General features: G+C 45.7%; 1 protein-coding gene across 1 annotated transcript in view; it reads right to left on the reverse strand.

The window, feature by feature from the left end:
* Window positions 1-24,619, reverse strand: part of pcdh11 (protocadherin 11) — a 128,668-nt gene that overhangs the window by 100,159 nt on the left and 3,890 nt on the right. Inside the window, exon 2 of the mRNA XM_076046338.1 lies at window positions 19,801-22,308. Within this exon, the coding sequence (XP_075902453.1) occupies window positions 19,801-22,308 (2,508 nt within the window). The remainder of the gene's footprint in view (window positions 1-19,800; window positions 22,309-24,619) is intronic.

The following is a 24,619-nucleotide window of genomic DNA, read 5'->3' on the forward strand; positions in this document are numbered from 1 at the left end:
GGCTTTGGCACCCCTAAGATGCAATTACGCTCGCGCGCTCCGCTCGTTGGACCCGCGCCTCTAGATTGAGTCACCAGCTCGCAACTCGCTAACCAGACCACAGACAAACAAATCCACTCGTGACTCGGCGGTCACAATTTGGCTCGGACCTGAAGCCCGTAATTAGGGCTCCGCTTCATTTCACGGTGTGAGGTATCTTCAAACACACTCCCTGATGATGATGACGATGATGATTATTATTATATTATTATTATTATCATTATTCCACCACTTGCTTGTATATATATTAAAAAACTGTTAACGAAAAATCAATGCCGAACGACTGATTTCATTGCCCTGCTATTCACTTTTAGAATGCACGCCGCCCACACTAGCTCGAGGGAAGCTAAAGGGGCTGTCAGAACATCGATGGCAGCGCTCCTGCTATCAGTCAAAGTCGCCCACATGAAAGGCAAAGACGGCCACCTTGCGCAACACCCGTGTAGCTTGTTCAGACCTGGCACTGTCATCCATCCTGGACAACCGCGTTTGCATTTACCTCAGTGTCCGCCGCCCTGCCTCGGCTTTGATCATAGTCTCTGAAGTGGCATTTGCATGCACACAGAGTATCCTGGCTACTTGTTTCCCTGTGTCCATTATAAATATTAGCGTCCTGGCTTCTGACAGCTAAATCGTATTTTTTTGACGTTTGTTCTGTGTAGATTTTGAAGGCTAATAAAACCCAGGAAGCACTGCAGCTTACGAATGCAAGCATTGCGCTGCAGATGTGACTTATCCGACACATTTCGAGCTACAAGTGTCATCGTGGAGGTTAACGGATATTTGTTTGTGTCATACTTACAAATGTATGCCAGTGTTTTTATATAATTGAATCAGAGTTTTCCAAACAGCACAACTGGCAAACCAGGACAGGCCAAGCCCCAAACAAATCAGACCATAACCAAGACACTAAAGTCTATCTGGACGCCGGCAGTGATCCTATCATAAGTAAAAAGCTCTGAAGATCTGTGGAAGGCATTTGAAATTTGGTTGCATAAACCTTATTAAAATCTTCCATTCAAAAAAAAACTCAAAACCCAACCTTATTGTAACTATTCAGTGAAACACATTGCTTCCATATGTCCTGAGACGTGTGTTTGAGAATAGAGCGAGGGAACGTTCGACAGCGACAGAGCCAGAGACGCATTTTAACTGCAGGTATGCACCGGCGAACCCATAGCTGTCCGCAAGTGATTGAAATGCCTGTGATGGATGTTAATACGAAATGTGCTCGGGCCTCATAAATATAAATAAGCATAATGTGCATGCCGAAAAATAAGAGGGGAAAAGGAAAGCCTGAGGGCTACAGACACAAGTCATGTATCATCTAAAGTTCATTAAATCAACGTAATCTTAGACTAAATCTCTTCACTTGGCGGATTAACTGGAATATCAAAGGACACAATGCAATATAACTAAACAGGCTGATCAGGAGCCGAGATAGCGAATCCACATCCACAGAAAATAGAGATAGAGAGACGAGGGGGAAGAGCGGGAGGGAGAGAGAGAGAGAGAGAGAATGAGAGTGAGAGAGAGAGAGTGTGTGAGAGAGAGAGAGAGAGAGAGAGAGAGAGTAGCTTCTTGCTCCCAGTATTCCCCTCAAGGCAAAGTCAGGATAAATCTTCTGAGGGATTATCCAAGCTACACAATGTTCTCTGTTCTGCCCATTGTATGCCTCTTTAAGCACAATTGATAAATTAGTTATTTGTATTGTGGATGGATGAAAGTCGAACGGTGGATTTGCCTTTTGAGTCGCGCGTATTCCGCAAAGCGGCGGAAAACAGTCGGCTCGGCGCGTCTCTCCGGCGAGTCTCCGGGAGATTTACAACACGGGGACTCGGAAAGTTTGGCACGGCGGATATTTCAGCTCTGTTTTACTACGAAAATCGTACCTCGCTTTCGAGTGAAACTTATTACAAAGGTATTTTCCCCGAGCCAGAAGCAAGAGGGCACTGAGCCAGCGGGAGCCGCACGGCTGAGATGCTCCACTATCCTGATTTCACTTTGGCTGGCCCCGAATCGAGTCTGGAACGAGTTACACACGGGATCGGGTGTCTCTGTGGGAACACTTCTGCTTTTAATTTAAGGTAAAATAATACGTGTCATTTATTTGTGATTAAGTGAAAAAAGAAGGAGGAGGGGACGACGAGAAGGAAGACATCCTTCTTTGAAAGTCTACCACGCTATTGAATTCCTGCCAGCAGGTCACTCTTCAATAGTTCATGAATTTGAATTCATGGTGCTGGTAAGCCCAATCCCCTAGTTGTATGAGGCGACACAGTCCAATTGAATTACCTCCCCCCGCCCCCCCTTGCACGCACACACCCATTCCTGTGGTCTCTTCCCCACCCTCGTCTCTATCATCCCCCTCCGCCTTCCCCTTCCCTTTCATTCCGCTCTTCCTGTGCTTCCTAATTTTACCCACCCCTTACAACTTCCTTATTTTTCCCAGACACTGCCTCTAGACAGCAGTAAGTTATGTGTCTGTGTTTTAACTCTGCTTGCCCCCAGCACATGTAAATGACTTTGGTACTTGATGTTTGAAGAGGAAAAAAAACAGCGGAAGATGAAAATAAATCCCTAAGTGCAAAATCAAACAGATAAGAGGCAGGAATTTTCACTTTTGCCGGGGTACGTTGTATCCCGACATGCGCCGCCTTTCATGTTTTTTTTTTTCCCCCCCTATAAGACTCGTCAAGGACAGATTCAGAGGCATTTGAATACTGAATCTTAGATATGTTTACAGATTTACATTTCCGTGACTTTATATTTTTTGTAATCTTGCAGGAGGAGGAGGTACATTGCAATGATTTCCGTATTAAACCGACGCGGCGCTCACTGGCTGGCTTTGTGTTATCGCCCGTCCCCATATGTGTGGCCGTGCACTCTAGTAATGGTCTTCGGAGTGATCATACATAGGTAAGGGAGCGTGCACAGTGGCCCAATAAAATCCTGCTGAAGAAGAAATATCTCACCTGCCAGAAAGTTGGTAGCTCAGTGCATTTTGAGGCTATATAGCCGCATGACCCGCATTAAACCGAGTCATTCAAGTGACCTCTGAGGTGTTATCTGCAAAAGGCAAACATGGCAGCATTACTGCCCCCTTCCCCCCCGCCGCCCACTTGCCAAGGATGACGGGGAGGTAGGGGAAAAAAAAAATCTGACTTTGCAAAGATCCAGTCTCGCTACATCTGCAAATTCACAGTTTCAAGGTGAACTGTTGCTTCATGAATACGGAAGATGATGCCATTAAAATAAATGACGGGGATTCATCTCCTGAACGTAGAATGAGCTTTAACGGGTGCAAACAGGGAGCACCTATTTTCCTAAGGGAGGATTAAAAACAGAGGAACACACACATGGGGTGCAGTGAGCTTCAGGACTGCGATGGCATCCCCCCCTCACAATGTGCTCTTAACTTTTCATGTGAAGCACTTTGTCCTTCCCTGACCTGAATCATCAGCAGTAAACCTATTAGAAAGAGAACACCAGATGACAAACACCCTGGGATCATGCTGAGCATTCATCTGCCACATTTGTCTGTGTGACAAAGCATTTCCTGCCGCCAGGTGGGATCATCTTACAAGGTTGCCATGTCTGTGGCCAGTGGATGAATCATATACCGCTCTAAAGGCCTTTGGACATTGGATACGTAACAAAGGAGGAAGAAAAGCAAATGAAAATGCCAAATGTTTGGTTCAAGAAGTCTTCACACTTGCTGCAGCACAAATTTAGAAAACATATTTTTAGCAACATTTGAAACGATCCAAAAAGACTCATTATCCAGTAAGATTGTGTCCTTGTTGTGCTTTCCAAGCTAAACATGAGGACGTGGGTCCAATATTATTTCTTGGTGAACAGAAATACCGACTTTGGCCTCCTCATAGGAGATTCGAAATTGTATCACAGCCAGTTCCACTCGTATTTTAGGATGTCAGTGGGACAGTTCGAGGCACTTTTCCAGGCACAGATGCTCGCGCTCCATCTGAGAAGACAGAGCAGCAACTACTGGGAGGCTTTTGACCCCGAGCAATGTCTTACAGTCCGCCTGAGGTGATGAAAGTTGTTGTTGTTGTTGTCGTGGAGGGCAGACACGACTTTTGCTTGCCACAAGCGTGCACTCACAATCCGTCAATGTGTCTGTTTGCAGCAATGAAGGTTTGCAAAAGTCAACAAATCCATAATGACCAAAATAATAAGTGACGTTTAGAGCTTATGCAAAAACACGCAACATACCCAATTAGCATTATTAGCAAAAAAAAAAAAAAAAAAACGTTTTTCATTTGACACATTTGGTGTTTAATGGCCTTCAATCAACTCTCTTGACTTGAGTGTCCAACATTCATTACGGTGAAAGTAACGCTCGTGCTCAGACGCGTCCATCCATCAAACGCCACCGAGACCTAATTGGCTATGCGCCGGCCTCCACTTCCTTCCCACAGACAGTTGGGCTGCAGCTTGACGAGTGGATAAAACTCCATAACTTAACCAGAGAGACTGGACACCCCTGGCAATCGCTTTGTTGTGTCTAAAAATAGTGCGTCCCAACGGTCCCTCTCTCTCCCTCTCTTGGAAAAAAAGAAAAAAAAAAAAAAAGCAGGAGGCACGCTTCATTATTTCATTATATCTCCCCACTCTGATTTACATGCACACCAGAGGAGGAGTCATTTTTATCTGAGCGTCATGGCTGCAGATAGAGGCTGCGTACTGATCCCCCAGCAGAACAGCGAGACACAAAACAAGCCAGGGATCCACTCGCTGCATCTTAACCCTCGAGAGGAAGACATGATCTCATGTTATCCCTGTTCTGCCTGAAGCATCCAGGCGTGTGTGCTTTATGTTTGATGCAGACCTGGGTGAGGAAACTCCGCCACCGCTCTTAATAATGTATCGAGGACTGAATTGATAATTTGGGACAAATCTCGGATTTGGCGTTGCATCAAACGGGCCCCGATACACTCAGGATCGTTCACTTTGTATTTATTTTCCATACATGTCATGCATATGATGTAGCAGCATATTGCCCCGAAGAAGCTATGCATAATTCTCAGCTCATTTTTCTCCCCCCTTTTTTTTTTTTTCCCACTGACTAACACATGCTCTCTATGATCTTTATTGAATCACTCAAGTGAACCTCGGTTTATTTGCCATCTTACTGCGAGTGGAACCCAGATCAGGTAAAAAGGGTCTCTGCAAAGGCTCCATCTTTTTAATAATGAGCATTATTTGAATAGAATTTCTAATAATACATCCAGGTGCTCACAGGTGAAGTGCAAGTCAAAATAAAGTATATTCTAGCAAGAATTTTTTTATTTTTTATTTATTTATTTTTTTGTTAGACAATTTGTGATGTTCTGCCGGCAGAAAGACCTCAAGGCGGTACCAATATATTCTCTCTGCAGAGTGCTAGGGAATAGTGTGCCAAGGGTCTGTTTTCACAGCTGTATTTAATCATTCGGACAATCCTCCCAAACATGTTAGCAATGTCCAATGTTTGCATTGAAGACGAATCCCACAAAAGACTCCCAAAGGATTTGCCGACATTAGTCGATGGGAGTCACCGGGGGCAGTCAACAAATGTGGTGCGTCTGGGTGACCTTAATCACTTCCAGGTCCATCCAGGCTCAGATTTCACTTGTGCGCCTTATTTCAGGTCACTGCCTCAAAGTCAAAGTAGGGCACAGTCATTGTCTGAGGGAGCATAACACAATCATCCACACAATACAATAAGGTCGGCGCAATTCGCCAAAGTACTGTCCATTACCTCTGGGCTGCGAGCACATGTGCTCCGAGCGGAGCCTTTCTGGAAGTGTGAAGCATAGGTAATGCATTCTCCTGCATGCCCGGCTCCCTCTATTTGGCTGAAAACAGAGGGATTGCTACTAGTAACCCCAATCACTCGACAACAGGCAGAGAAGGGAACCGATTCAGAGAAATTCTGGGATTGGCTGTACCCGTGCACCCTTGGAAATAAGTGCTGATGAAGAAGTAGAGGGGAAAGAAAGAAAACTATGTGATTATGGGCAAATGGGATTGAGGCGTACTTATCCCCTGAACTATTTTAATCACATTTGATTGGCTTCATTCTTTTATAGTGAAAAAGGGAGGACTTAAAACCAAAATGACTGTGAAGGCTGTAAGATTTCTGTCTGATGGGTTCCACTTGTAAAACACGGAGCCGAAGCCGCAATATCCTATCTGGAGAGACTATAAATGACGTTCCAAAAAAAATAAAAAAAAATAAAAAAAGGAGAGAGGGATGAAAAGGCTTCTGTTACAACCAACACTTAACTGCATAGGGGTGGAAAAGATGGTGGTGTCTCAAAGGGTATGTGAAAGGCGCCGATTTCACTCAGAAGTCATTGTACAGCATGGCGTGAAAACCATATCACTTCGTAATTACTCTCTGACCAGTCGGGCAACAAAGACCTCTGTAACAGAGAGGCGGAGGTGTGTGTGTGTGTGTAGGAGGATGGGTGAAGAGGAATGGGGGGGGGGGGGTCAAAAATGACTTGTAATAATCTGTCTGAGTGATCTCGGGAATGAGTTGCAGCTCCTTTTTGAAGACTGCATGCACATAAATTCTTTATGACCATCAGTGAATATCACACGCATTATTTAAGAAGACTCCGCAAAATACCCCTGATTCTATCACCCTTTCATGTTCCGAGCTGAAGTTTTCCCACTTTACTGTTGAAAACGATCGCGGGCAGCCGGCGACTGTTTTATGCCGGGCCTGTATTTCGCTTCGCCTACTCCTGTGCCGTAAAAGTAACGTGTTATTCAGGCAGGAGGTGTTTTTTTTTTTTAAAGAAAAAGCAAGGCATCTCCTGAGAGCCGCAAAGAGATGCGGTTAGAACTTTGCCACGAGACTCCGAGATGTCACCTTTGTTTGATCTGCAAGTAAATACTTCCAAGTGGAGGAGCTAACGATGTCCTCGCAGATCTAGGTGAGGATGGCAGCCATTAAAACGGAGCAGCATAATGTGGGTCTCACTGACAGGCATTAGTTCTCTGTGGTTCGCCATCTATCATTCCGGCATAATGGTCCTCAACACACCTCTTTACTAGCATGCAACCGGTTTGATCCCAATCGCATGACACGACGCGCGGCTCTATCTGGGAAAAGCACTCAGACGGCAAAGGGCTGAAGGAGGGGTGGGAGAAAAAAATGAAAAGATTTCATTAATAATGGCAAGTAGGACACAGAGACGGTAAGCTGTGTTTGTTGCTCCGGTAGCTCTTATCCAAAACGGCTCCGAAAGTAATCAGCCATTTCCCTCAAAACGCTTTGCAGCGGAACATTTTTTCCAAGCGTTTACTTTGGAGGGCTTTTTGCTTGTCACTGGATGAAGAGGGAGCGCAGACAGAAAATCACCATGTTTTTCCCGAATGTGTGGATTAACTTTGCTCTGTGCACATGTTTGAGCGGGAGGGGGAGTGGGGGGGTGGGGTGCATCGGGGGACCTCTGCTTGTCTTTTGTGCTTCTGTCCCAGATCGAGGCTGACAGCCGTGTGCAATATCCTGTTATGGAGCAACAAGCGAACAGAAAAGGCAAAAGACAACGTGCGTCAAACGATTTTTTTTTTTGTGTGTGTGTGTGTGTGTGTGTGCGTGTGTGCGGAAGCGGCACTCCGATACGTGCGGAAAACCTTCCCACCGTCATCCTACTTTATGTCATACGACGCTCTAATTAGTTAATGGGGCTGATCTCATTAGAGAAATGCCTTTGTTGCAGGTGTCCAGTCCGGGTTGAGAAGATTGCCAGAGGCATAAGGTTAGCGAGATGGGCTTAGGAAAACCGACATAAACGACTTACTGGCTTATATTTAGTCATGCCCACTCGCGCAGCGTGTTACCGGAGGTTCTGGCTGTTGGCCGCTGTTGCAGGCCCACATGATTCAGTCAAATGATATGCTGTCACCTCCAGCAAACAATCATTTTCCCGTGATGCAGTAAAGAGTCTGCGTCACTTTCTGTCTGGCTTTCCTCTTTCCGGAACAAGAGGCAAACAACTGCGCTGCTGCCTGTTTTTCCAGAGGCCGGTCCGTAACGCCGAGAGAGCCTGCACCATTACTGTCACCACGCTGTTGGAGACAGAACCGTGGAATCGGATCTATTGTTAAACGTGAAAATGTCGTTATTCGGCTGAAATGCAGTTTCCGGGTAAGATGGGAACCTTGTTGTTCTCCAGCCAAACAATGCAGGCACGGCGGAGAAGCCGGAAATGTTGGTTGAAAAAAAAAAAAAAAATACCCTCCTGAAAATACAGAGGTTGCCCAACGACCGCTGCAAATTCTACTCACATGATGTCAGAAATTGAGGAAAAGCGGAGCAAAAATGCTGCACTGCTCTGGCAAATTCAGCCTCACGTGCACCAAAAAAAGAAAGGAATGTTTTCACATAAAGCCCTCCTCCTATTCTTAAAGCTGCCACAGATAAGAGTTTTGGCTTCACAGCAATTTCTCCCCGACGCGACGAGGAAGAGGAAACTCTGGGAAAGAGCAGCGGTCCAGTCACCTCTCGCAGCAGGTAAATCGCTGCGTCCACTGTCTGCCGGAACAGTGGGTGTTTAGAGAGAGAGAGAGAGAGAGAGAGGGGAAAAAAAGCAGCAATTTAATACGGTGTCCGGTTCGTTTTTACAAGGTTTGCAATGGGAATAATCAGGAATTAGGAGTCGGCATCTACTTTAAACCGCCTTCTTTACGCATTCGTGAGGGGATACCGTCAGGGTGGAGGAAAAGAAAAAAAAAAGAGGCAATTGTCTGCGGTTTCCCGATTATCCCCTACGAAAGCCTATAAGCTGTCTGAAAGTACTTAAAGAGTCAAGCAGCAACATAAACAACATTGATTATCATCCCACTGTTCTTTTTTTCCCTCCTCCTCCTCCTCCTCATTCCTCCTTCCTCCTTCCCCGGGTTTGAGACGGTGCAGGGGTGGAAGGCTGAGGTTGTGGCTTCCCCCGTCAGCGCCATCTGCTTGGGCAAATGTTAAGGCAGGCTAAATACCCCCTGAGTCCTCTGTTCAAACCAGATTATCAGCTATTCTAAGGAGGCGGACGAGCATCTTATCTCCTCCCAATCTCTTTTACAAAGACAAATCAAGAATTGTGAATGGGGATTACCAGGATTAAGGCGGACACAGACATGGCCCTCCTTGGACGGCGTCTTAACTCGTTGCCGTTCAGTCTGGCTACCTTAGCCCCTCCTCCCGCCCCCTCCCCCTCCTCCGCTTTTTTTCCACGACAGCCATGCGACGGCCGCATCCTGTTGTGACATTGTCCGCCGCAAAGGCTTTGAGGGCCGGGCGGTTCCGCGATTGCGCGCGGTCCAACATCAAGCGGCCGCTTTCGCTTGAAGTCGCGTGAGACTGCGCAGGAACAAATTTGTTTGTCCGCGTCACTCTGTTCCCCGTAAAAAAAAAGAAAGAAAGAAAGAAAAGGGAAGAATTTTTTTTCTATAAATATTTTTTCTACACTACCCGTTGCTTTGGCTGACTCACATAGTGGGGAACCATGACCCACAGTGGGACGCGGCTAGCTTTGAAAAAACACATTTGTTAGCTCCAGTAGCATGACAGATTGCTGGACAGGTCCTCTACTGTTTGCCTCAAAAGGGGCTAAAATGAGGAACAAATTTTCATGCAAACAGCCGCCTTTGCGCGGCCCGCTGGAGCAGTCGGCCGTCCGCGGAATGCAGATGTAACTCCAGTGACTCAATTGCTCAAACACAGAATAAACTTTGCCTTCTCTAATTTTCGCTGCTGTCGTCGTTGTTTTTCCTTGTTTGTTTTTTTTGTTTGTTTTTTTTAGAGGATATTAGTATTAAAGCCACACAGCTGAGGTTGTAACCTTGTGATTGCTTCAAGGAGGGGCGGGCTAATGCAATCGGGAATGTCGGGCGTCTCATAAAAAGGAGACTTGTAATACATGCTCATCCCCATTCTGGCAGTAGGAATTACAAGTAATAAAAAAAGAAGAGAATTTTCGCGAAAGCTCAGGCGAGTTCGTTTGAAAACCTTTTCTCTTTTTTTTTTTTATCATCGATGTTTTCTTCATGAGGACATTATTAATCCTGCATGGACAATGACGGCAGATTGAGCACCTGGAGCACTTTGAAAGGGTTTTTTTTTGCAGGCGGGGTCGCTTCCTAACGGAGCGGCTTGGCGCGCCGCCGCCGTCAGCGACCACTGTTTTAGATCACACCTTTAACAAGGAACAAACAATTGTACAAGCAATCGATGTTCCTCGGATCCCCGCGCCACAGTCACACCTCGTTTAATCAACAGAATTGTTTTCAATGAAAACAATCTCCGGGCTATAGAGCCACTCAGTGTCTCAGAAAGAAACCACTCGGCGGGCCTCCACGCTGATTTGATTGTCGCGCACAAAGGTAGCTCGGCCAGCGCCGCTATGGGGGGATGATTGAATTATTCAGTTTGGCAGAGATTTGGCAGCAATTGTGCGGAGTGTTGCCTTGAGTGGAGTGCAAGAGAAAGACAGCATATTCTTGTTTCCTGCACCAGTGCACAGCACACATGCATAAATAGCCGCTGCTTAGACAGTCGCTCGGCAGCGCTCCGGGAGAGCTCCACAATATACCTTCAGCATGCTGGCTGCTTCCCTAATTGACCTGTATCCCCTCGAAGACGTTGATGAATTATACATTTACATATAGACGCGCATGCACACGCAGATCTGCACATAAACACACATTAATTATGTAAATATGAAAAACAGCGATAAGAAGTTGTGGATTTTAGCGGCGGCACAAAGCGCCCTGGCGTTAGAAGTCAATCATGCGGGCGGATTTGAGACGTCCTCACTTCAGAATCATGTAGATGTAAGTCTTTTGTTCACAGCTTGAGGTAGAGGTTCAAACATCCACACACACACTCCCATACAATCTTTCATCTGATCAACCCCAAGTTCAAGGGAAAAGTCACAAAATGACAAGAGCCTTTGCCGCAATAATCAACGCGTTTTGATTTTTCTTCTTCTCCCCTCTTTCTTTGTAGGGCAAACTGAAGGCCGAGGAACTAATTGGTTTTAAAAATATCCGGCATGTAAAATCTTTGATTAGCAAAAGTGCAGACGCTGTAAGTGACATATGTAGAAAGGCTGCGCCGCCGCGCCGCCTTCAGACCTTCAGCCACTCCGTTTGTCATCTTTGATCATGCGGTGTAAACGGCCAGTTAAACACTGGAATGTGCGACGGCCGAGCTCAGTGACGGTCAGATCCGCCATCCGCTCCAGAGGGTCGCACCAATTTGCGGCAGGGAAATCAACAGAAAGGGATTTACACACACACACACACACACACACACACACACACACACACACACACACACACACACACCAAAAAAAACCCAAAAGTTTTGTGGAGCCATTCTGAAGGTTCTGACTGAAGCAACTCCAACAAAGTAGCGAGAGAGACGTTTCGCAAGCGCGTGGACGGGTAGAAGCTGCGCCCACTGGAAAATCTTTACAGTGTGGCAGCCCAGCGGTGTCAACCCAACCCACCCAGTATTTTTTGTTCCCCCTTCGTTTTCTTAAGGACCTTGATAGGTTTTGATAATTTGCGTTCTGTTTGTCAACAACTGTCAGCGCTGGGAGAGACAGATAATGAGTCTGTCAGTCAGTCACTGTTGTTTGTGGGAGACGGACGTGATGTCACAGCACTTGTGCTGGGATGACGGGTTTCTTCGCAGTGGCAGAGTTTGGAAAATTCTAAGAAAGACAGGTGTCTATCTATCTGTCTCTATCTATCTATCTATCTATCTATCTATCTATCTATCTATCCATCTATCCAGGACTTGTGTGGAAAGCAGCAGGTTTACGTGACTATTATTAGAAGTCTGACATCTCCACACCGTCTATACGAGAACGTTCTCGTCGAGCCATTTTTCTGAAATCACAAAGGACACATTCCCCGAGGGAACTGATTATCTCTTTCTCCGATTTATAATTTGAACCATCTTTGATAAGCAATTAAACCATTTTTTTTTTTTCCTCTTGTCTCCACTCCTGCCTTTGTTTTATGCCTTTCAAGTCAGTATTTTTGGACCAAATCAGCATAAAAAGAAAAAAAAAACAAAACAACAACAACAACAGCCCTACATAACAGGGTCTTGTGCGCGGCGGTTATTGTACCCTCTAGCATCAATCTTTGCCTCAGATGTGTGTGAAAGGAAGTGTTTGTGCACATCATAATGGCAAGGTTATCATTATCAAATCATCATTACGATCCTTATTAGGAAAATGAAGAAAAAACAAACAGAAATGAGAGGAAGGGGGCAAATAAATAGTAATGTTCCAAAAAAAGCCTCTCCTCTGTTTTCTGTCTGCGCACTTCAAAGGCTACGCTTCCGCTGAATTTTCATAACTTTATCTGTAATCTGTTCCTAATGGGCGATATAGATCGCAACCGCTTCGTCTTTTTCTCCTCCTTATGAGTTGCAGAAGGGAAGAAACTAAAGACATGTTTTTCCTTTTTCTTTTTTTTTGTTTTTGCATTTGGAGTTCAACTGATGACATTTTGCTGCCGTCGCTGTCGCCGCCGTCGTCCACGCCAACAATAATCTGGCCGGTCCGTCGGCGCACAGAGCCGCCATGGCGACGATCGCTGGCTGCACCAGGACGCTCGATAAACACAATGAACAAGAAGAGCCATCAGAATATACAATACAATGCAAAAGACTTTAATAAATTTCAGAAGCGCACACATACATAAACAAAACATTTACAGTTTTCTCCACATCCGGCGAATCAAAGTCAATTACAAAGATCATGTATGGTGCATATTGTACTTCACATTGAATAAAAATGAGGTTATCTGTCTCTCTTCAGAAGGACATAAGCGCTCCCTGTGTATGAGCAGTGTTGTTTTTTTTTTTTTTCTCTCTTCTCTCCCAAAGATCAGGCAAAATCTAATCATAACACAGTGCTAGGATGCTATGTATATTTCATACTGTGGCTCCTACGCAGTAGTGAATACATTTGATACCATAATTACATGAATATACCTCCTTCAATATGAACAACCTGTCTCACAAATAGGCAACAGACGTAGAATTAAACTTTTTAAAATAGACGTAGCCTGTCTAAACCTGACTTGTGAAGGCTGGACTCGCGTCCGGTCCGTGATCATTTCATCTTTTCATCCTTTGATTTCATTTGACTATACATAGTCGTTTTTCCCCATGAGAGAGGAAGGAGGAAGAAAGGAGGGGGGAGGGAATGCCCCTGGACCTGTCCATCTGTGCATTTCCAATTAAATACACAGGCTACATTCATTTTAATGACTGTAATTCTACGCTTCTATGTATGTACTGTAGGTGCTTACAGGCTTTACCTATCAAAGCAGTCTGGAGTTCACCAATTAACAGGACTACTGAACAACAACGCTGCTAAACCATCAAGCCAGTTACTGCTGTGTACTGTATACTGTATAAATAATTCTAGTCTGGAAACTGTACCGTGATGATTCTATAGGTGCAGAAGTAGAAGAAGCAAATTAAACACAATAAAAAAAAAAGAGCTCTGTCGAAAATGTTTAAATATTAAGAGCACTATTGTGGATTTTTTGTTGTTTTTTTTCTCTGAAAAAAAAAAAATCAAATCGTCGACATATTGCTGTTTTCACTCTGCAGTCCTGCTCGCCTTTGTTGGCGCTCCCTGCCCTGCTCAACTAGGACGCTTCTTTTGTGAGTGAAACGTGTGCAGAGAGTTAAATCTTTAACTTCATGTATTTGTTCTGGCTTAAGCCCGCCAAACTCATCTTTAAAGTCCTGCCTGCGGATTATCTATTGTCATTTTTCACTGTTACACACTTCTATCATCCGGGCCGTCGCTTTTTTTCCTTTTCCTTTTTTTTTTTTTTTTTTTAAAGTGGATCTGGCAGGTTAAATCGGGTCGGAAGCGACACTCGCAAGGTTAAGCTTAGCGGTGCCCCTCAAATCTGCCCCACATAAACAGCTTTTGATTATAACTTTGGCATTACTGTCCGGCTGTGATTGTGGCTTAAGCGCCAGCGTATTAAACTTGTCTTTACCATTCCTCCCAGTGTAATAACTGCACGGCAATCAGTTGCAAAGCGCTACAGATGTGGCGGAATCATGGGGGGAGTGGGAGGAGGAGGAGAGGGGGGCCATGCACGGTGTTTTGTTTTATTTTTCTGTCTCTCTTTTTTCTTTTTTTTCCAGCCGCCCTCTTCGGTAACAATGCAATCAGTGGCATCACAAGTGGGAGAAAAAAGGCAAACGTTTCAAGGTAAAAAAGAAAAAAAAAGGTACAGTGTGACAGTGTGTGTTTTTTGACTCAGCTACTGCTGTGAGCCAGCAGGTTCTGGACCTTGCAGCATAAATACATTGTAAGTGATTAGTTCCATGGGCGAGCCCAGATAGAGCGTCCTTAAATCAGAGAGGAAAAAAAAAACAAGAAAAAGAAAAATACTACTACATAAGAAAATAAGAAGATGGCCACCCGGCAGGTTTTGTTTTTTTTTCCTTTTAGTGGAAATAAGGCAAAGAAATAGAACCCATGAATATAAACACCGTCAGCTCTGTGATAGATATACATACATACATATAAACATACTTTACAGATCTACTGACTGGATTCAACACCTATTTTACAGAGTGTGTGCTGGAGTGGGCCTTTTTTTTTTGTTGTTTTTTTTTTCTTACTGGTGGTGGTGTTCAGGAAACGCCTCCTCGCAGACACAGGTAAGTAAGTAGTGTGTGACTCAATAAAGCATTTCCAAGCGTCTGAGCTCACAGGAGGAGCTTTGTCAAGTTTTTCGGGCAGGCAACATGATGCATCCCCCCACCCCCCCACCCCCCGTCACCACCCACCAACCGCCCACCACCCCCACTCCCCCCCCCGACTTCCTCGCCTCCAAGTTCATCTTTTCTCTGGGTTTTTGTGAAGAGGCTGGGGGTCGGAGGCTGCGGAGACAGTAAAGTACTTGTTTCACCTCTTCAGCTCTCGCCTTCCTCCTTTCCTCCCTCTGCCCTCTCTCTGTTTTCCCTTCTTTCTTTTTTTTCGCTCTCTCCTCTCTTTAGTAGTGGGAGCTAGAGATTGATTTTAATCCTGTGGGAGCGAGTTGTACCTGTGCCACAGAGTGTGCCATAGTGTGGTGGTTTCAGTGCCGTCTCCTGAAATATAGAGAGACAGACAGATATAGGGAGATTGGAGTTACAATATCATCGAGCTCTGAGCAGCCTCTGCTGCACCCTTATCAGCGCCAGGCTGAACCCGGCGCCAAGTTTAAAAAAATAAAAAAATAAAAATAATAATAAAAGGAACAACTCTGAAGAGAGTGTAGAAGATTATATAAAGCATTCTTCAAGGGACAGCTGGCAATCAAGTCACATTATCTTGTCAGGTTTTCCTTGAAGAATGCTACAAGTGTCACATGCTTGTGCATTTTTTTTCTCTCCTGTACTTATCAGAGCATGCAATCAAATCCAATTATCATAGCAAATTTTCTTTTTCTTTTTTTTTTTTTGGTCTCCCACCACACTAGTGCAGCACTCTTCATTCCCCCTCCAAAAGCCATTTGAGTCAATTTAGGCCCACTCTTTCTTTGCTGAGCCTTTGCCAGGTAGGCGGTCCTCTGATATGTACAGAATGTAACATGTTTTTCTTTACCTTTATATATTTTTCTTTCTACGTTGTTGGAAGATTAAGCAACATATTTTAGGTAAAAAATAAAACTGTTCGGATGGCGTCACGCTTGCAATGGAAAATGTGTCACAGATGCAATAAATAATCATAATAATGATGCTTTTAATTCTAGTTAAAGACCCTCCCTAAAAAAGAAAGATAAATAAGTAAAATCAGTTGCACAGATTCAAGGCAAGCATGGGATTTAAATATAAAAAAGCCTTGTTAGCCTTTTAAAACTACGGCGTCTGCTGCTGGCGATGCACCCGCTATGAGTCAGCACAAGCACTTTGTCATAAGACCACAGGGTGGCTGGTGGGAAAAAAAAAATGCCATCACCCACACAAATAATGATATGCACACATTTAGTTTGCTGCTGCCCCTTGACTGCAATGAATGTATAAAATACATTTTTTTTTTTTCCTGTTGGTGAATAATAATGCTCTATATTGCGTGATGGAAAATGGCATAAAATCAACACTTTTGCACCGTTAATGTATGCATGCGCGAAGCTCAGAGAGCACTGAAACATACTTTTGGAGTGTTGGAGTCAGTCAAGGTGAACTTTTTTCTAAGGAGGAGCCCTGCACGCTCGGCGGCTCGAGAGTTATAGGGCCGAATAAAAACAACACGCATTAGCCCCCCCCCTTTTTTTTTATCTCCCTGCATATTCATGGTGATGTCTGCGATCACTCAAGCAAGGTGGACCTCATTTGATCTACCTCTGCCGAAAAAAAGCACATAAGCGCACTCTCCAAAGAGCTCGTCCTCACTGGGGGCATGTTGACCTTTAATATGCCGGGGTGGGGGGGGGGGGTTAAAGGAAAATGATGAGATGCGTAAAAAGCCGGGAGGGGAGGGGCCGGAGCGATTTGCAAAGACGGCTCGCGCTGTATAATGAAGCCATATGGTGGCACAAATCTGTAGTCTCTGAAGTCTTTTTACAAGCTTCGCTCTTTATCAGCTACATCTGTAAAGTCCCTGAAAACATTCCGGTGACCTTAAACCCTAATACGACGGGTGGGCTATTATTTATTTATTCATTTTTTTTTTTAGCTGCTTTAGGTGTGTTGAAGAATAGGGCACGATCAAAGATCACCGTAAAGCACCATCTGTCGCACTGATGACCAGAAAGAGAACAAGGCCACCCAAATGTAATCTTTCCTTTAGGAATATGAGGATTAGGCCCTGATGGAGGCTGAAGATGAGCAGCAGAAGACAAGAGGCAGATTTGGTGCCACTGGCTGCAACCACCTCCACTATCCCCACCCCCCAACACCTTTCATTTCATCCCCACTAACTCGTCAGATAAAAGCAACAACAACAACGTCTCGGGGAATTTCTCTTTATACTTGCAAAATAGCTTTTCTTTAAAGGAGCGGCGAGACGGAATCAGGCAGAGATGGAATTATAATAGGGCCTCGACAAACAGACAGCTGGTCATCTGTTGTCCCATCACTCTGCATCCTAACGACGGTACGTGACATCAATGATAATCTGGAAGGACGGCTGCCTCTTTTTTCTTCCTCTTCTTTCGCCCCCCGACTCTTATCAGCCTCATTCCAAACCTAATTACTGTGATTTTAATCATACTGTATATGAGTGATTAACCCTTTAGTGCATTTAATTAACCTTTTGCTGCCAACGATTCTCATCAGGCGAGGCTCCACGCTATTTTTCCATGAAACGGGCTTTAAATAAGCACACTTTAAACTGGTGGGAGATCTAGTGTCTAAAGTGGGAGGCGTCGCTTGTCAGTCGCTCAAGGGGGCTCAAAAAAAGAAATGCTGATGTATTATCAGATTAGCATCACTGAAGGCACAGTGAGCACAAAAGAGCAGATTTTTATCAACACTACTTGAATGCTACTTGAAAAAGTATTCTTCATCATCCTGAACCCCCTTTTGATCCAGTAAACCCGAGAGACAAAATCAGACTGGAGATATTTGGATGAACATCGGCTATTGAGTGATTTATTTAGAACAACATTACAGTGTTATCGGTAATATAAATTAAAATCAATAGGAAAAACCTTGGTGCGCATTATTCACAATGGATAATAATTCAGAGGTGCTGAACACAGTTGGAATAACTGCATAAATCCACGCAGTCCTTACTAGTAACACAGGGAAAAAACGATTCTGACAACCTGTCAGTGCGTCACACCAACACGTGATGAATTAATTTTTTTTGCTACTCAGGGGCACGCGCAGGGCTTACGTATAATGTACCGTGGCACAGCATAGGAGTTTAAATAAAGGCCTGGTTGAAGGGAATGACTCTCATATCTGTGTGGGTGTCTTCATAAATTATCCTAATCACAACGTTTCGCCGGATCAACAGTCATTTACCAGAACTATGCCACAAGGAATTTTAAGCCTTGCTAAAATGATGCACGAAAGAGCAAATGGAGCAAATAAAAAAAAGAAAAAAAAGGGGGGATGTGCATGAGTAAACCAAAGACGTATAAAAACAACAACAGAAAATGTGTGCGGCGAGAGGGTAGACACAAACAAAGGCAGGCACCTCATCAAACAAAAATCAATTATTGATGCAATATCATGAAACTGACCCAGAAATGGGTGAATGGCAGTTGTGATAATTATGATCAAAACAGCGACAAAAATGAAAGCTGGTGTAGCCAAGCAACAACAACGACTGCACACGCGCACGCACACACACCACGGCCATCCACAAAAGAAATCTGAAAGGAACGACATAAAAAAGCAACAAGAAAAAAAAAATGGTTGAAGAAACAGCAAATCCAACCAGATGTGCAACAACACACAGACAACAAAACAGAACAAAAAAAACAAAAAAAAACAAAACAAAACGAGACGAGAAAAAATGGTTGAAGAATAATCAAATGAATCAAACTGCTACTCCTCGCGCTGACTAATCAGCCTCAGATTAGTTCCACCGCGTGAGTCGTAGCAGGTCAAACACGGACAGGTACGCTATTCTCTGCCGCGTGTTGAGGAATGCACAGGTGGCGAACGCTAATGTCCTCTTTAACACTCACACAAACACACCACACACGCACAACGCGGCACGTTGTTACAGCCACAAACACTCGCTGCGATGTCGACAGGCCCTCTGCTACGTGAGCTTGTTGAAAAGAATTGAGCATCTACATACGCCATTTATAACAATAATTGAGGTCATTAAAGTGGAGCATTTACAGGCCAAGTGCAACATCGTTCCCGCAGGGCTTTTTTTTTTTCCTTCCTTCTCCTCCTTCTTCTTTTTATTTTTATGGACTACTGCTCCCTTGGTGTTTAAGTATATTGGTCTCAAGGCTCTGCGTCACCTTGATCCCTGTGACCACCTTCCCTCAGCTCCACCCCCAAGCGGCATTCAGTCTTCCCCCGTAGTGCTTAGCTCTGGCTGGCGAGCAAGGCCACCTCTCCTTACCTCTGATTTACATTTATTTCCCCTGCCAGCCTTTATTTATTAGGGCACTTCGCATTTGGCACACATCTCTTTGGGAATCATAAGGCCTTTTGCGGCACCCTGGCATTTGGACGAGCTTCTTGCTCCCGCAGAAGCCTCGCCGCCATGGTTAGAGGGACAGCGCTTTGTTGCGTTGTTACATTGCAGCAAACTGCCGATTTCATCTACAACGTAAACCGGATTGAACTGCGGGAAATTTCTTTTTCAGACTTGGGTTGAAAATGAGCGAGCACAAAGCAACGGTTGGCCCTGATCGCAGGTACACAAGTGCGTGGTTGACTCATCGCCGCTAAACGAAGGCTCTGTTAATTAGGTTACGCTTCCACCGACGACTCACGCTGAATTTTAAAATAGCCTCCCGCGTTCTTGCATTACTGGCATCAGTCAAGCGTTTAAATAGTTGTATGTACGATTTGTGTGTTTAGTTTTTTTAACCATCAAAAAAAACAAAAACATTTTCTCAAGTGCAGATGACATTCATGTAGACATGGTCACGGTCCGCGTGGGAAAACCCCCTGCCTTCGTGCTGCCCCCTCCCCTCTAAAAGCCCTCTAAAATCACTCGCTATGGGACAGCAGCGTGAGCACGGCAGTGAACGGGAACTCGCGTGGGTGGGTTGAAAAAGAAAGTCATGAATTACCTGTCGGGTGGCGATTTGCCCTGCAGTCTTGAATCCCCCCTGACAGCCGCACTCTGAGACACTGTACGGGTCGGAGCTAGTCGATGAGCACTTGGAGAGTGAGTCACAGCCCACCACAAATGTGTTGTCCAGCGGGAGCTCCTGGATCACGTGGTGTTTCTTTGGGGCCACTGGCGTCTCTGGCTTGATTTGAAATGTGGGCTGGGGCGACGCCGACTTGTAATGCTTGGCTAAATCGGGGCTGTCGGGCTTGAAGGTGGTGGGCGTCGTGGCCCAGTTGTATTTCCCCATGGTTTGCTCCTCCAGCTCCACGGGGAGATCCAGTTTGCCGTTAACGTGCTCGTGGGTGGGGTCGTCAGGCTTGGACTCATCTATAGTCACAAAGTTCAGCAGGAGGCTCTTGGGGGATCGCTTCTTCCTCTTCTTCTTCTTCTTGATCTGACGGTTCTCTTGGTTGGGCGACACCCACTCCCCACTCTGCTTGCCCTTCTGCACCACTTTGTGCCTGGGCGTCTGCCGGCAGCGCACCAAGGCGGTCACAAATATCACCAAGATGACAGTCATGGTGCCCGCTATGATGGCAATGACAACAATCACGTATCCGTTGGCTTGAGGGGTTACCTCGCTCTCACCAATGTTACGGTCCAAGGGTGTCTCCATGCTCTTCCGCAGCTGCTCCTGGATGAAGGTGGCATTTGACACTGTGTCGTTGACAAACAGGTGGACAAGTGCAATGGCGTGCAGTGACTCGGGCTGACCCAGATCCTTGACCTTGACCACCAGCCGATGCAGCCCCTGATCGGCCGCCACTATTTTCTCCTGCAGTGTGATGTTGCCCGTTGACTTGTCGATATTGAAGAGGCCCCGCGGGGACACCCTGGACGTGATGATGATGTTGCTCAGAATGCTGTACTGCAGCTCGGCGTTCATGCCCGTGTCATTGTCGATCGCGAACACCCTGGTGACCACGGCGCCGGGCGTGGTGGTGGTCCTCACGAGGTCGTAGGAGTAATTGGAGGAGGGGACGACGAACACAGGGCGATTGTCATTCACGTCGACCACGTTGATGGTGACCTTGGCGTAGGACGAGCTGGGGGGCGACCCTGCATCCACCGCCTTAACCATGAAAGTGTACGAGCTCTGCTGCTCCCTGTCGAAGGTGATGTTGGGCTTGATCACGCCGGTTTGGGGGTCGATGATGAAGTTGTCCTTCCCGTTCAGTATGGACAGCGTCACCACGGCGTTGTCTCCGGCGTCGGCGTCCGTCACTGTAATCAACCCCACGGTTCCGTAGAGGGGCAGGTTCTCGGGCACGTAGAAGTTGTACTCGGGGTGCGTGAACGCCGGGCTGTTGTCATTAAGGTCCTGGACGATCAGCCTGACGGTGACATTGCTCTGCAGGAATGTGGAGCCGTTGTCTCGCGCTATGACGGTGAACGAGTACCTCTCCCGCTTCTCTCTGTCCAGCCGTTTGCCAACAGAGAGGATCCCTGTCCGTCTGTCCACGTTGAAGCCGTCGGGCGCGTCAGGGCCAAGGGTGTAAATAATCTCGGCGTTATGGCCGCTGTCTGCGTCAGTGGCGCTGATTTTTATTAACTGTGTGGAGGGATCGTTGTTCTCCGGTATGGAGAGCTGAATTTCTGGCTGGGGGAAGACGGGCGCGTTGTCGTTCTCGTCTTTGATTTTAATTAAAACCATCGCTGAAGTGTTCAAAGGAGGCGTTCCTCTATCCGAGGCCACAATCTTAATTGCATATTCTCGAATCATCTCGTAGTCGAGGGGCGCAGCTGTCTCGAGGAGGAACTGATCGTTGAAGACAGGCTTCAACCGAAAGGGAACATCGTGGTCAGTGTAGCAGGCCACCTTTCCATAAAGATCTGCGTCCTTGTCCGTCACAGTAATAAGAGCAATTTTGGTGTTGAGAGGTGAATTCTCGGACAGCAGCACTGTCCCGTTGACCAGGTTGATGATGTAGCGCGTGTCGATGGTGGGAACGTTGTCGTTGACGTCCGTGACGTTGACGATCACTGTGGCTCTGGAGGGCGTGGAGCTGCCGTCGCTGGCGAGCACGATGAGTTTGTGGACAGGAGTCACCTCCCGGTCCAGCGGCTGCTTGACGGTGATCAGCCCTGTGGAGCCTTCGATGGCAAAGTGACGTCTGGTCGAGGCAGAGATCTGGTTACTGAAGCTGAAATGGATCTGCGCGTTGGAGCCCAGGTCGGCGTCCGTGGCGTGGAGCTGAGCCACCGACATCCCCATGGGGGCGTTCTCCGGCACGGACACCTCCAGCTCGCTGTCTTTGAAGACGGGGCGGTTGTCATTGACGTCAGAGATGGTGACCTGGAGAATGGCGGTGCTGGACTTGGGAGGGTTGCCGCCGTCCTCCACCTTGATCTTCATAACAAAGGTGTCCCTTTGCTCGCGATCCAGGTTCTGCTGAACGATCAGCTGCGGCCACTTGTCACCTTCCGGTGTCTCAATGATGTCTAAGCCGAATTCACCAACACTCTGAAAAACACGGAGCGGTATTTTGAGTCATTTGGCATTCACTATTATCGTCATATTTGTTAAAATACTACAAATGCAAATCCCTAAGTTGTTTCAAAATCTCACAAGAAAAAAAATGCATATCATTGCGGATAAATGTACTATAATTTTACAGTCTAATCAAATGCTTTTTCTCCTTCTAGTCACTTCTTCTTGTGCAGATTTGTTTACCGGTTTGCCATCTGTACTGCTTCTGCCTACTGCAATATTTCACATTTATTTCACATTTGATCAGGCAACCTTGCAACATTCATTGTGTTGCTTCAGCCTGACGTCTTTGTTTATGACGCTCGTGACGCTGGGACTGAAACACGGTAAAGTAAAAATTATATATATATATCCCAAGTATACTATGTCTAAGCCAGAATAAATACAAAACAAATGCATGAGACACTGCCCGAGGATGTGTTAGAGCGTCTGGCACGGGTTTCTGAGCGTTATCGCCCTCCTCCGAGGAAGTTAGCACTAAAAACATACAATATTAGGTGGGGAATAGTAAGGTTTCTGTGCGTATATCCAAAAGTGGAGAAAAGATGATGAAAAGAGGGGAGGGGTGCTGAAAAACGAGAGAGTAGGGGGAGGAAATAAGAGGAAGATCAGGCCCATGAATGAGCTGCATGCACATTATGAAACAAAGAAGCCCTTTGAAGCTCCTCCGGTCAGAAGCAGTTTCATGGTAAAACAAGAAAAAGCATCCTCTTTAAGGAGATAAGCTTCACGCTGCACATAATTTCGGCAGAGATTACTCCGTCTAGGCACAGCTTTCAAATGAGATTAAGATACATGCATTCCCCATGTTAGGAAACACTTCGACAAAATTGTGTGTGAGTAGATTTATGAAGAAGCCTCCGTATGCCAATACAGAGCTGCAGCCAAAGAGTGAAAAGCTTGCAGAGCTGAAGCGTGTAAATTATTGTGTACAGTAAAAAAAAAAAAAAAAAAAAAAAAATGCTTGCAGAGTGAAAGTGGCGGACTCGCCAGTGATTGACAGAACCACTTACGCCATCCAGAGCTACAGCAATGATCTTTCGTAAATTATTTTCTGGCATTTCTCTCGCAAGCTGAAGTCACAGAGGGCTGGACGGAGGGGCCATAAAAAAAACATACGCGGATACACAGAGAAGCTGCTTTTTGGATGAACTGTCCTGAATCTTAATGCAACACTGCAGAGGTTTTTTTTTTTTTTTTTTTTTTTTGTGGCAGGAGTGAAGAGTCCACAACAACATTCTGAAAAGCAATAGAACCTCGTCCACACGTCAGTTCCTCGGGTCCCTGGCTGCTTGAATTGCTTGCATCATCCTGCACAGTGGCCGAGCGTGCGCACAAGGACGCTTGGCAGAGCCCGGTGTTAATAGTGGGATGTTGAGTTTGGATGTGTCAAAGGGAATGCAGCACCGTGATTTATGAGGCAGCATTTCCTCTCTGCTTTTGTCTTGGTTTCACACAATTTTACAACTGACAAGGCGGCACTCGCCGCATTTCAATAAGTTGAAGAGAGCTATCTCTCAGGCTGTGCATCCTGCTGAATGCAAAATTAGTCTGGCGTATTGTGATAAGATCTGGGGCAGGCTAAGAAAAGGCCAAATAGTAGCATGAATCACTCACTGGGAACCCTAAGGCTGTGAGGAGAAGGACAAAGCTGTCTAAACGGCTAAGTGCACATTACACCAGGCTCTTTCACCGCACGCTGCACAGGTAGCATATCTCAAAAACCCGCTCTGGCTCTCCATTCACTCGGCTCTGCAAAAAGCCGCCCGCGAGTAATGACGGAGAAAGGATCAGAGCCATCTGTATGTGGGACGTGCGCTGAGCACAATCTAATCAGAGTCGACTAATTTGAAAGAAAATGATTGAGGAACACTGACAAAAGCGGACGCGGCTGATGATGGGGGGGAGGAATAACTCCGAACCTCAATTTGCAGACAGAGCCCGAGATCGTCAGTAAATGCATCTTTCAGTCAAGTTGATGACCTTATTAAAACTAAGAGGAGACTGAGATTGGGCTGTGAATATATCAGGATGGCTCCAGACGCAGTAATACCCATTGAGGGGACTAACAGAGGAGGGCTTTACATCACACGCCGCGGCACTTCTGATTGAAACTCCCATTCTCTCAACCCTCCATTCTTGACTAATTTGTTCTTTCCCATACCTTGTGCACTTTCGCCGAAGGCAACGATTCCATGCATATAATTAAAACAAAAGGAACTGGGAATTGTCTCTTTTTTTGTGAGCCCCCTAGAAAAGGGTTTCCTGTCAAATAAGAATGCTA

The sequence above is a fragment of the Nelusetta ayraudi genome, unplaced genomic scaffold (genome assembly GCF_046127955.1).
Source record: "Nelusetta ayraudi isolate G7.1 ecotype Tasmania unplaced genomic scaffold, CSIRO-AGI_Nayr_v1 ptg000090l, whole genome shotgun sequence".
In the NCBI taxonomy this organism is placed as follows: domain Eukaryota; kingdom Metazoa; phylum Chordata; class Actinopteri; order Tetraodontiformes; family Monacanthidae; genus Nelusetta; species Nelusetta ayraudi.